The 14,606-nt window shown below is 34.1% G+C and overlaps 1 protein-coding gene across 1 annotated transcript in view; it reads right to left on the reverse strand.

Moving 5' to 3' along the window:
- The window catches only part of VPS13B (vacuolar protein sorting 13 homolog B (yeast)), a 933,283-nt gene that overhangs the window by 442,019 nt on the left and 476,658 nt on the right, over positions 1-14,606 (reverse strand). Inside the window, exons 26-27 of the mRNA XM_012643529.1 lie at positions 783-954; positions 87-201 (exon numbers count right to left, since the gene is read on the reverse strand). Of these exons, the coding sequence (XP_012498983.1) occupies positions 87-201; positions 783-954 (287 nt within the window). The remainder of the gene's footprint in view (positions 1-86; positions 202-782; positions 955-14,606) is intronic.

The raw sequence follows: 14,606 nt of genomic DNA on the forward strand, positions 1-14,606 counted from the left end.
AATAAACCAAAACCCCTGCTCTCATTATCACAGACCTTTGTTCAAAGAAAATGTAGCTCTTCCTATATTCATTATTCATTATTTACCTGCTTCTATAGTGATCAATATTGAAACTCTCTATTTTACATTTCACTTTGGTATATACATCCTGGACATCTATGGAGGCACTGAGATCTTCTAGTTCACTGACCATACAAACTTCTGCAATAAGAAGCAAACATTAATATAAATACAGTCCTAAAAATCAATATTAAAACTTTGTGTTTTACATTTCACATTGGCATATACACTCTAGACATGTATAGAGGCACTCCGACCACACAGCCTTCTAGAATAATAAGCAAAATTAATATCAATACATTAACAGGCTTTACGATTAAGATAAGGAATCTATTTCAAGATAGGGGTAATCCCAGTTCAAGTCTGAAGTGCTATATCCAATACCAGTCAAGGATCTTTGCAATACTTTTATAGTGACAATGATATAATATATCAATATGATCAATCTGGAAATTTTCTCATGGTCTTTGGGATGAATTTTAATATAAACAAGACAAAATTTAGTTATTACAAAGTCAAAGAGAATATGTACACATGAAGACATAAATTTTAAATATTGACAAGATTCAACATTTTAGCATTGCCAATAGAAATCATTTGGATTAGACCTAATGATATTAATTGAATTATAAATGAAAATAAATAAAATTAAGTCTCATATTTCTTCTAAAAATAGTAGTTAATGTTTGGTTTTTCAGAAAAGAAGAGAAGTAATGCTGTACCTGTGCCTTTATTTTCAGGATCTGGAGCAAAGAGCTTTATAGTAATTTTGGGGAGCACCCACTGCATCCATAGACTAACACGTCCACTGGAGCCGCCAATATTACTTGTAGTTTGTTCCAAGGTAACAGAATCTGAGAATGGTGAGTCATCACCTGCTTGTATAGAATCTCCCTGGGGTGATGAGGAAAAAACACACACAAAAAATAAATGAATACAATTTATAGTTTAAAATCAGCAATTATTATTTGTAACTTTTTAATATCGTATATGCTAATGATAATCATACAAATACTAATACTAATACAAAATGTAATCATATAAACATATACCACTCAGTTTTTATAGTTAAAATGTACATCCATGTCATTCCGGTTTCCTCTAAAAGTCATATATAATCCAGAACAATTCAGGATTATACCAATGAGTATTTCCTTGTAGAGTAGGGTCTGCAAGCTATAGTGACTGGCTTAAATCCAGCTGTTCTGAGGAATAATGTTTTACTAGTATAGATCATAGCCACATCCATTTATTTAATTATTGTTTATGGCTGCTTTTCAGCAGGGTTAAATAGTTGCTACACAGATGCTATGGTCCACAGAGTCTAAACGTATTTACTATCTAGGCCTTTACAGAAAAAAAATTGTCTATCCCTGCTATAGAACATTTATAAATGAATCTAGAATAGCATAGCAAAGTGATCAGCACAGTTTAAGAACTAGCAAAACATTCGTCATACCTTGCCTATGATAGTATAAGGAGACATTAAAAATTAGCAGATTTGACAACAGGTTTTTAAAATGTTCTATATGGTTAAAAGTCTCTTAGAGGAATAGAGCATGGGCTTATTCAATTCAACAAATACATACTGAACTCTAGATAGGTATAAGGCCTTAAATTCAGTGCTACCAAACTTGCTGTGAAAGATTTGTTGGTTTTTGGTCTTTTCAGCAGCTTTTAGTAGCCCAGAGTAAAATAAACTCTTTTATTTGAAGGATTTGAATAGTTTTAGTTTCAAATGCAGAAGAGATGGTGCTAAAGATAGTAATCACCCACTGATATGTTTAGTTCTTTTAAGATTAGCTACCAAGTATTTGGGCTTTTAAAATCCCAAACTGCTGTCCATTTAAAACTTGCAAACAAAACTTACGGAGCCTAAACCCATATATTCTAAGAACTGATCAAATACAATACAACATGCTTATTTGTTTAAAAGATGTATTTAAATATCAGTTATATATACTTAAGCTTAGTATGTATGGCAGGCAGTATGATGTATTAGGTTAAGACTTCAGATGCTTGTCAGGTGATTTTAGGCAAGTAGTTTAACTTTTCAGAGTATGTTTGCTCCTCTGTAAAATGGTTAGTATAATGATATTTATCTCTTAGAGCTGTTAAGATTAAATAAGAACATGAATGTGAATGAAGTATTTACACATAGCAAACATTTCATAAATGGTAGGTATAATCATCACCATCAAGTTGAACCAATGTTTAAGAAATTTATATTCTTCTAGAATTTGGTATCCCTCTTGACTTTCTAATTTTGTCATCTTTCTTACTTCAGACACATTTTCATTTGCTGTACATCCTCAACCTCTAATACAAAGGAGGTTTGATTTGATTTGAAATGATCATTGAATTCATTGTTGATTTGAATGTCTCAAACAAAATGTTCATTTCCTATGCTAAGGAGTCATGACCAGTAGTCAACAGTCAAAAAAAAAAATCCCTTAAAATTTAAGCGAAGGCAATAGAACATGTCAATATGCCATTTTCTATGTATAGTTTGTCAGAGCAGAAGCTGCTAATCTCTAAGTCAAGCCATTAGCCTTACACTTAAGAGCAGGAAAGATAAGTAAAACCCCAACAAAATAAACCAAAACCCCTGCTCTCATTATCACAGACAGGCAATCTAGACAAAGGTATATTCAGTTCCCACATGAAGCTTTTACCTTGACCTCAGTGTTTTATCATCTTTCAATCAGAAGAAAATTCAATATTCCTGAAACCCCAGAAGGAGACCAAATGGGGAATATATTCATAGAACAACTGGCAAGTGTTTATTATAGGAACATTTAGCCACCAAGCAGAGCAAAGCAACAGTGTCTTGGGATTTACTCTGACAGAAAATTACAGAGTTAAATCTGAAGACAGTATAGTCACTCTTTGTCCCAATTACACCAAGCAAAGCAAACAGCTCACTGTGGATTTTCAGATAAATGCTTCTCCAAAATAAGTAGTTCTAAATTTATACAATTGAAATTCCTAGAACTTGAGAAGCTATTTTAAAAAAATCAGGTTTTTGGTTAGCTGTGTAATATAACACAGCTAACCTAATGAAAAGCTAATCTAATGAAAAGGACGTTCCAGAAAAAGATGCTTTTTACAAAGTAAAATTAAATAAAAGACAACATAATGTGGCCAGTATGCCTTTCTTTATGGATAGGTTTTTAGAGCAGAAGTATGCTTAAATTAAATCTTTTTCTAATAGTTAGAAGAATGTCATATGCCAAGAATGGAAAACTTCAGAGAAAACAGCATCTCAAATCAACAAGACCTCAATTTTTAACACTACTGGGTAAGAATGATAAGAAAACTATGGCTTCAAATTGAGTAAGCACTCCTGAGAAAAAGCTTTACTTTACTTCCTCTTGCAGTTTTAATTTTCATTTTGGATTCACAACATTTGTTGTGTACTGTTAAACATGTTTGTGCATTAATTTTCTGCTGTTTCCAAATCTATAGTGAAAATCAGGCCAGAAACGGAGATGCGGAACTATTTTCCCATACTTCCTTAGAACAAATTTTAAACAGTTCAACTGTTTTACCATTTTGTTGCAAACTGACCAAAATACTGAGTTTGTTTTCCTGGGTGAATTAATCTTTGTCTATCTGCAAGAGCAAACACTTCAACTCTTAATCCTTGGCCTGCTTTAGAGCTTAGGGATGATCATAGTTTTGGCCACATTGCTTTTCTCTCTTATCAAAATAACTCCAGCATTCTCCTTCAGTCACAAAACTTCCCAAAGGGCTAAACACTTCCACCACTGTTTATATTTAAGTCAATAGTAACAAGTGGCCTGCTGTGGTCTCCACTACCTTTGTTCTCACTATTTCAATGCAAGCGTGGAAAAAAATGATTAAGCGTTTTTAAGCTCAGTACTTAAGCATCGAACTCATATTTCCTACTCTACCATGACCCAGACTGAAGTACAGGAAGCTAGAGCTATATTTGCACAAAAGGACAGTGCTCCCTCTCAACATGTCAGCATGAAAAGAATTACTCATAGTTTAAAGTATAAATCATCTACGGATCATATAAACAAATACTTCTGTTTAATACTAACAATTGTTAGAATGTGATTTCTTAAACTAGATTCATTTATAGTAGTTTTCTATATTCAAAAGTCTTATAATACTAGTTTTGACCCAACTAAGCAACAAAAATGATCTTTTAAAAAGTAAAATGTTTAAAAAACTTTATAAAGTTTATTTGAATACAAATTTTAATTTTAAAAAATTAAAACTACAATTTCAAATTTGTCCCCAGATACATAATTGATATAAATAAGCACAACAAATGTAAGGCAACCTCAGATTATTAGGTTATATCTATACAATAAAACTACCTAAATTAAAAAAATAAAATTGAGTAGCCAAGACTTGAGAGACATTTTCTGATATGATTATTTTGGAATATGAAAAGCATTATATATAAAATATTTCATTGAATGGTAAGTGATGGCTAAACAATGACCTTCATTTTTCTAATCTGCTTTAGTACATTATTTTTGTTTTTGTCCACAGCTATTCAAAATAGTAAGATGATAAACTAAATGCTACAATTTCCACATTTTGAATAAAGTTTCTCTCTAAATGCTAAGGATAAAACCATTTAAAGAAAATATTAAATGAAATAAACATTTTCAGGAGAAGCTTTAAAACAATTATGAGATTTTTAAAACAGCAATGGAATAAAATGTTCAAACTAAGTAATTAAAGAGTTGTTTGAATAATAATTTGAGATAGATTGCTGCTGAGATTAACTATACTTGAATAATTGAAAAATTGACAACAGTGTAACTACAGAAGTTGATGCCAAACAACTTCTCAGTCCAATATTCATTTTTTATTTAAAGCTTTGCGAGACTTTATTATTCCACACCTAGTATGGCACTGAAACAATATAATCAATATTTGACACCTTTCCTTCTGAGCCAATGGTAGCTTCCCAATCTGAATCATCTACTTATAATCTGTCATGTTTCACTTAACACTTATTTCATATAAAAAAAGACAGCATAAAAAGTACAATTTGGAAATAGAAAAGGCAACAAAGGGATAATTTCTCAATATGTCTTGTGTTGTTTGTACAGAATTTAATTAGAGCCAAAATAAAGTTAGAGATTTCCCTTCACAATAAAGCAAATTATCAAAAAATTATATTAAACTTTAAAATATTGTCTAATATTTTAAAACTAAATCGGAAAATTTATTTAACATAGTATTGGATGTCCCAGCCAGAGCAAATAGGCAACAAAAAGAAATAAATTGGAAACGAAGAAGCAAAATTACCTCTTTTCACAGAAGACATCATCTTTTATGTAAAAAACTCTAAAGATTCCACCAAAAAAACTTTTAGCATAAATGGATTCAGCAAAGTTGCAGGATATAAAACCAACACACACAAATCAGTCAGTTATGTTTCTATGCACTAGCAGTCAACAATAAGAAAAGAAAATAAATAATTTCATTTACAATAGCATGTAAAAGAATAAAATACTTAGGAATAATCCAAACCAAGGAAGTGAAGGACTTGTACAACGAAAACTACGAAACATTGCTAAAAGAAATTAAAGATGACACAAATAATTGGAAAGACACCCAGTGTTCATACATTGGAAGATTTACTATTAAGGTGGTGAGTTACTGTTTAATGGACACAGTTTCAGTTGGGGAAAATGAAAAAGTTCTGGAGATAGATGGTTGTGACAGCTGTGCAACAATGTAAATGTACTTAATGCTACAGAATTTTATACTTAAGATAAAAAAGGTAACTTTAATATAAAATCATATTTGTACAGCAACAAAAATACATTACATGTGTTTAGCATCTATAAGAGTTATGCTCATTAGTTTTATTTGACATAAGTTGGGCCACTGGAGTGGATTCAAATGTCTATTTTATGATTAAGTATTATTTTATCAGTGAGTAGTATAAAATCCAATTTCTAGAAATGTAGCAATATCAATACTAGACCTGGGAAAAGGATCAAGATGCTTGCCTGTGTTCCCTTTATAACAATGAAATTAGTGTCCTCTGTCCATCTAGTTCTCACCATTTCATTCTCCCTCTCTTCTGATAATCTTCTAAGTTAAAAGTTTTTCTATATCCAACTAACACCTAAACTAAGACCCTCCAATTTAGAGGAGATATATGTTATAGCCAAGTGCATATGAAATTAGGATTACTTTGTTAATCATCATGGGAATATATAGTGATTACAAGAATTTTCACATGAAAAACATACTTTTCTAAAGAGTAGAACAAATAAAACTACTTCCTGGCCGGGCGTGGTGGCTCACGCCTGTAATCCTAGCTCTCTGGGAGGCCGAGGCGGGTGGATTGTTTGAGCTCAGGAGTTCAAAACCAGCCTGAGCAAGAGCGAGACCCCGTCTCTACTAAAAATACAAAGAAATTAATTGGACAACTAAAAATACATAGAAAAAAATTAGCCGGGCATGGTGGCACATGCCTGTAGTCCAAGCTACTAGGGAGGCTGAGGCAGGAGGATCGCTTGAGCCCAGGAGTTTGAGACCAGCCTGGGCAATAGCTGTATTTTCTCTACAAAAAATAGAACAATTAGCTGGGCATGGTGGCACATGCCTGTAGTCCAAGCTACTAGGGAGGCTGAGGCAGAAGGATTGCTCGAGCCCAGGAGTTTGAGGTTGCTGTGAGCTAGGATGACGCCATGGCACTCTAGCCCGGGCAACACAGTGAGACAAAAGTAAATAGAAGGATATATCATAGAGTTTTTGAACAAACTGTACATAAACTCACTTAGTTAATAGTTGTACTAACATGTTGAGATGATTATTAATATTATCCCCATTTTAAAGATGATGAAGTTAAGGCATAGAGATTACATAATACCATCATAAGTTACAGAGATAAAATTTCAAGTTGTCTGACTCTAAGGTCTCTTCCATAGATCCCATTAATTTAGAATCATGTTAACATGAGTTGGCCCAGTCCCTACCTTGTGTAACACTAATTTTAATTCACTGTGTTTCAATGTTATAGTACATAAAATGAAAATGCTGGTCTAAAGGACCTTGCTGACAATCTCTTCAACAATACACCTATAAGTTGATGGAATTGAGAGAAAGAACTTTGCTTACTTTGTCAAGCTCTGCAAAAGAAAACAGAGTCTACAACAAAGAATAGGAAAGTAGCAGATACTTTAGCTAGTTTTCCCCAGGAGAAAAAAGAATACACCTTAGAGAAAACAAATTGCTATCATTCTATTTTTTGTTTGAAAGGTTACTATAGAAACTAAACATACTACTTGAATTTTCCCTGTTTTTACTCTCTGATACCCACATTTTCTGCCAAAATTTTGAAATATGCTTGAACACATTCAGGGATGATATTAAGTGCTACTATAATTCTAGACTATTCATGCTAGTACTAAGCAAACCATATTAAGATGACAGAAATGTGTTCTTTTAAGTAAGAAAATCCATACTAGATAAAGTACCTTTAAAAATACTTGGATTCATTTTCTTCCCCCTCTCCCTTTCAGTTATCAACATATTCAACAAGTAAAAAAATATATAAAATAACATTTCTAGTATTACATTAGTTTTAAAACAGTTTATCAGGCACAAAATTTGTAAGGTACATATAATTTCAAGGCAAAACTATTTCATTAAAAGTTAATCAACTCTTGTACACCAATGTTCAAACCAGCATTATACACAATAGCCATAATGTGGAAATGACCCATATGTCTAGCCAAAGATGAATGGATAAACAAAATGTGCTATATACATACAACTGAATATTACTCAATCACATAAATGAATGAAATTCTGATACATACTAAGACATGAATGAACCTTATAAACATTACACAAAGTGAAATAAGCCACACACAAAAAGGACAAATATCATATGATTCCTCTTATGTGAAGTACCTAGTATAGGGAAATTCATAGAGACAAAAAGTAGAATACAAGTTACCAGGGATGAGGGGAGGGGAGAATGAAGAGTTGTTAAATAGGTATAGAATTTCTGTTTGGGATTATGAAAAAGTTCTGGAAATGGATAGTGATTATGGTGCACAGCACTGTGAATGTACTTAATGCCATTAAATTGTACATTTACTAACAGTTAAAATGGTAAACTTTGAATTATATGTATTTTACTACAGTTTTAAAAATCACCAAAAAATGTTTAATCAATGGTACTGGGAACCTACAATATGTACCAAAGTGAAAAAAACAAATATTCCAACACTGGTTCTTAGTACTCAATATGTTAAAGAAATTTTAATTCAAACAACATGGAGATTAATCTGAAATGAACATTTCCCATTTATACTACAAAAGCACAGAAAATTCTGGATAAAATATCATATGAATTTAATACATGAAAGTAATGTATATCTTTTTTTTGGCCCTCTACATCTACTTTCCACCCTTCATTACCCTCTGTGCCTGGGAGGCTACCTATATGAACTATGTGGGTGGATTTCCTTGCTCTGTGTTTTTTTATTGGTTTCAGTGAATGAGAAACAGTGGCAGGAGATAGAAAGGAGGGAGGAGAATTAAATCGGGGTATTTATTCCCTGGTCTGATGACCTCTCCCTCCTGCCCTTTAAGCCTACTGGTGGCAACAACAGCTCTATGGTACTGTACCATCTCCTGTCCCTTCCCACTTAACATCTTTGTCATTTTATTAAACTCTCCTAAAACTGTCCAATTTGAGGATTCTATCTTTTTCTCATACAACAGATAAACTTATAATAAAGACAAATCTCAAGGTGGCAGAAATGAAAAGGAAACACAATGCCAGGGTAAGAAGTGGGGACTGAGTCCATGGTGGTATGTGTAAGATAAGAGTCTAGGGGTTGAACAATGGCATTTTAACTCATTAAGGGACTGGAGACATGGCCGAGAGCCTGAGCTGGGAGTCCTTTTCTTAAAGCCTGGAGCCAAAAAGGGCCACCTCTTTAGCAAAAGGGACACTAGATACCAGGCTGAAAAAAATGTCATGGAAGTTTTCCAGATCCCAGGACAGAGGAGAGGTAGAGTGGGGCATGAAAAAGCCATTCATGAGAGACTAAATCCTATCATTTGTTAGTCTGCAGTATTTGCAAACTAAGGCAAACTCCTGTTAATAAATAAAACTAAAAACTGCCCTAGATTCTATAACATAGGACTCAGAGGAGTCCCATAGATAAATTAAACTTTTGAAGATAAGCTCATACTAAAAAAGTATAAACCACATAAGAAAATGAATCATGCTAAGGGAGATTCAGCAGATATAACTGACAAAAACCTAGCATCCCCAATAAATGGAGTTAAGAAAATCTGAAAGGACTACAACTAAGCATCTTAAAAGGTAAAGAAATAAAAGAATGAATAAACATATCAGGACAGTGTGAAAAAAATAGAACAGGTAGTATATCTATCAGGAACCAAACAGTTAACATAATTCCACAGATATGGTTCAAATAAAGGGACTTTAATAAAGTAACTATTCACAAAGGTGTGGGCAGGGTAAAAGGAATTAGCTAGCGATGTTGAGGCATCCAAAGACTAGCAACAATAAGAAGCCAAACCATTTTTAGACCTTAATAGGCAAAAGGAGGAAGCAGTATTTCCCTAAGTCCCATGAGAAGTAGAACCACAGGAGAGGGTTTCCCTGGCAGGACCTGTACTCTTGGAAGGTCCCAGTTGGTGCCACACAAACATGCACCAAAACAGGGAAGGAACAAGAAAGAAAAACACCAACCTCTCTCTCTTCTTATTCTTCAATCTCCTGATTGTATCAACCACTGACTGAAACCAAATGGATTAGAACAACTACAGGAAGAATTAGTAAACTGGAAAAAAAGAGATATTTGAGTAAACAACCTAGAAAGAAAAAAAAAAGAACTAACAAGACAGCAAAAAGAAGGGGGGAAAAAGTTAAAACACATGGAGAGAGAAAATGAGAAGTTACATAAAGAGAGAAATGTCTTTATGACCTTGAGCAAATCGCTGAACCTCTGTAGGCACAAATTCTTCACTGTAAAATAGAAATCTAATATTATCCACCTCATAATATTGGTCTGAGAATTTAAAGAGATAAAGCTTGTAAAGTGCTTAGTTTAGTAAGTATTCCAAAATGGAAAGCTAATGCAAATCTTCTTGATAAAATTTTTGCATTGGGCCCTGAGTATAGGCAAATTGCTATATACAAATGGTATAATTTAAACATTTTCAATTTAGTGTGCCTTCATTTTATGTTCCCAGCTCTTGTAAAAACAAGAACAACACTGAGATTTACTCAGAACAGAACAGACAGGTAGTCAGTTACATGCCCCATGTAATGTTAATAGGTTATTTTAAGCTTTAGGGTTTTTAAAATAAAAATAGTAGGGTTAAATAATTATGTCATTTCAATCTGACTTTTAATTTACTTCTTAGCCCTGTGTACAAGATTCTGCCACACTAATAAATGGTGTATCATAGTAGCTCTATGTGTTATTTGCTACAATATTATTTTAACAAAGGAGGAAGGAACTACAATTATAAAACAATTTTAACAATTTTATTTACATTCATTAATACCTAGTTAATGGGGCAATAATAAAAATATTAAAAATGTATTTATCAAAGAGGAACTATAATTCAGAGCTTGCTAACTAGTGTGCTGAGACACATGGGATGTATCACAGGTATGTTGAGACATGGATTCCGTTGGCCCCTAGAGTCTTTGCATGGGCCCTGGGGTAAATGGAGCTTTCACTGTCTTAGAGCTTTGTCTGCTTACTGCAGATATAAATATCATTTTCTATATATGCAATGACATGAAAAAGGTTGGGAAATACTACTGCTATGACTAATCACAGCATATAAACTGTATATTTAAATCTGTAAATAGACCCATTGCTTACAATGATGGTGTTTCTAACGGAAAGTCTTCCTATAATCAAAAGATTATTAGGGCCAGGCGTAGTGGCTCACACTTGTAATCCTAGCACTTTGGGAGGCCAAGGCAGGAGGATTGTTTGAGGCCAGTAGTTTGAGACCAACTTGTACAACATAGTGAGACCCTGTTTCTACATAAAATTAAAAAATTAGCCAGGTGTGGTGGCATGCGCCTGTAGTCCCAGCTACTCAGCAGGCTAAAGCAGGAGGATTGCTCGAACCTGGGAGTTTGAGGTTGCAGTGAGCTGTGATGGCACTGCACTCTAGCATGGGGGAGAGAGCAAGACTCTGTCTCAAAAATCAAAACAAAAATAAATGAATAAATAAATAAAAAGATAAAATGATTACCAAGAAGAGCAAAGGACTCCTAGAGCTTTCCAAGAATGCTGTGTCCAAAGAAGTATAAAGTCTTTTTGAATGGAATAAAACAAAATACATTTATATACTCTCTCCTTTTATAAGTTCTCTATAGTGTCATTCATTCAGTAGCTTCTCTCAGGAGAGAGCAAGGTTTTATTTCTACTCAGCAGGTAATCCATTTAAATATACATGCAAATTCATCAAAATTACAAAAACAGTTTTTACATGGGAATTCAAAGGGTCACAATAACATAATCTACCGTGTTAGAACCCAAATAAAAGGAACAAAAATTACAAAAGTCATTAAGCACAGGTCTGGCAGCATTATAAACAAAGGGAAATGAGAAATGAAAGCTTGGGCACAGATTTTGAATTCTAAATGAATAAAACAACTACAGGATGAGTTATAGATAAAGAAGTAACCATACACACTGGGGGAAACACTGACTATATTTTCTGATGTCATCATTTACTGGCTATTTCTTTTGTTTTTTTGAGACAGGGTCTCACTCTGTCGCTTAGGCTAAAGTACCGTGGTATGATCCATCATAGATAGCTCACTGCAGCATCAAACTCCTGGGCTCAAGTGATCCTCCCACCTCAGCCTCACGAGTAGCTGGGAGTACACGTGCATGTCACCATTGTCCAGCTAATTTTTAAATTTTTTTATTTATTTTTTGTAGAGATGAGGTCTCACTATGTTGTCCAGGCTGGTGTCAAACTCTTGGTCTCAAGTGACCCTCCTGCCTTGGCCTTCCAAACTGCTGGGGTTACAGGTGTGAGCCACTGCATGCGACCTACTGGCTAATTCTGAAAGAGGTAAATTTAAACTCAGATGCGCATGGCTAATCTTGATTTCCATATAAATATTTTCTTGAGAGCAAGAAGAGAAAAGTGAAATATTCAACAGACATACACCTCCTTCTAAGTTGTAAGGTAAAGTTAAATCAAAGCCTTAACACTGATCATATCATAACCATCTTCATGAAAATATTCCTGCTGTTTATAGAAAACAAACTAGCTAAATTATTTTAAGATACTTCTCACAGAACAAGCTTCCCTAGTGACTGTGGGTTTCTAATTGATACTGAACTAGTAGTAATTACCTATCTCTTTTCTTGACCACACTATATAAAAAGAGAAGAGGGCACATTTTGAAAAACTTGCCACATCTCCATCCATCCCCCCATATACCCATTAACCTGTGCTACCTTCTCTGTGAACTGATTTACCTGGTCTTTCTTAAATATTAATTTATGAATCTTTGCATTAACATTCTTTCGTTTTCAGATTTTTGTCATACAGATCAGATTACATCCATAGCTAGCACAAAACTAACAAATCTACCATAAGTATTTTCATTATTTATCTTTATAAGCCAATGAGAAAAAAATCAACTTTCTAATTTGAAGTAAATTGTAGTCATACAAAAAACTTATTAAAATCAGAATTAATTTGTTTTTAAGTGATTGAGCAAAATCACTCCCTTTCTTAGTCTCTCCATTTCCTCACTTTGACTAATGAAGACACCATTCTTTTATTCTATCATATTTATTACAAACCTACTAAAACAAAATTGCTACCCATGTCATATTCGTTTTTTAAGATCCATCTCAAATATTACTTCCTCCACAAAATATCCACAGATCTTTTAGAATGAATTATTAACAAATTTATTCTAACATTAATTATCAACACCTTCCTCTATAACTGAAGGGCATGTTTATTTGTTTTGTCTCTCATATCAAGGCCACTATGTCCTTCATGTAGGTTGTATACTGTACAATTCTAGAATGCACCATTCATACTATACCTTGTATGAATGATAGTCTCTAGATGTATGAACAATAGCTGTGACCATTCTATGTTAGCCCTGTCTTTCCTGCACTTATAATGTTTTTTAAATGTTTCTTTACAGAAGAACTCTTCCAAAATAGGATGTCATGTTCCTCTTGACATCGCTGTGAATACAGTACTTAGCAAACAATTGTTTAATGGAACACTCTCCTTTCTGCCACTAAATGTCTCTAAGATTTAACTGTATTTATCAATTTCACTAGTACTACCCTTGTCTAACAATTTATTACTTCAAACCTTGATTATCAAAGCATTTCACAACATATATTTTGTACGGTGTTAATTGGTAGACTGTGAAAAATGGGTCTTTGCTTAAATAAGTTTGGACACTGCTGCATTGAATAAAGTTAAATGGCTTTCTTTACTGCAGGACTTCTAAAAACTTTTGTGTGCTCATAACATTGGGAATTTCCAAGACAGAATTCATTGGTTTTACTCCAGAAAGGATATGCCCCATTAACTTCATTAAGGGCTCATTTCTAGACTTTTCACTTCTTTCTCATTGGGAAAAAAAGAAAAAGAAAAGGAAAGAATAATCCCATCACTTAGGTCACCATGTTTCTAAAGATTTGGAATAGGCAGATAGTTGCTTGTACAGAGGGTTAAACAGATCTACTTCAAAGTGTTTAAAGCCTCACAGCAGGTGAAATTTGCCCTTTTAAATGAGTGAATTTGCTTTTACTGATTTGTAAGATAGAAAAAATTAACATCCCCTTTACTTGATTCTTTTCACATTCTGTATTTTGCCAATAGCTTTGTTTCCAGAGGAAATGGTGTCTTTATGCAGGAAAAAACACATATCTTCTCCTTCCATCTGCTATAGATCAGTAGTTCTGGGGGGCAAGGGGAAGTTCAGCCATCTAAGGGGTGTTTTGCAAATAAAAGAGGGTGTTTTTGGTTAACTCAATGATTGTGTGTCACTACTGGCATTTAAGGGTTAGAAGTTAGAGATACAAGAGGCCCTGTGTTGAACAGCAGTAGTCCCCAACCTTTTTAGCACCAGGGACCAGTTTCATGGAAGACAATTCTTCCATGGACTGGGGGACAGGGGAGGATGATTTCCAGATGATTCAAGCACATTCCATCTATTGTGCACTCAAACCTCTCTGCTAACGATAATCTGTATTTGCAGCTGCTTTCCAGTGCTAGCATCACCACCTCAGCTCCACTTTAGATCATCATAAAGAGTGTACAACCTAGATCCCTTACACGTGCAGTTTACTGCATGATTCGTGCTCCTATGAGAATCTAATGCTATGCTGATCTGACAGGAGGCGGAGCTTATGCGCGATGCAAGTGATCCGGAGCGGCTGTAAATACAGAGGAAGCTTCACTCTGCCCCTCTTCACCTCCTGCTGTGCAGCCCAGTTCCTAACAGACCTGTAACAGTCTGTGACCCAGGG

Source organism: Propithecus coquereli, unplaced genomic scaffold, assembly GCF_000956105.1.
Source record: "Propithecus coquereli isolate 6110/MARCELLA unplaced genomic scaffold, Pcoq_1.0 Scaffold2, whole genome shotgun sequence".
In the NCBI taxonomy this organism is placed as follows: Eukaryota; Metazoa; Chordata; class Mammalia; order Primates; family Indriidae; genus Propithecus; species Propithecus coquereli.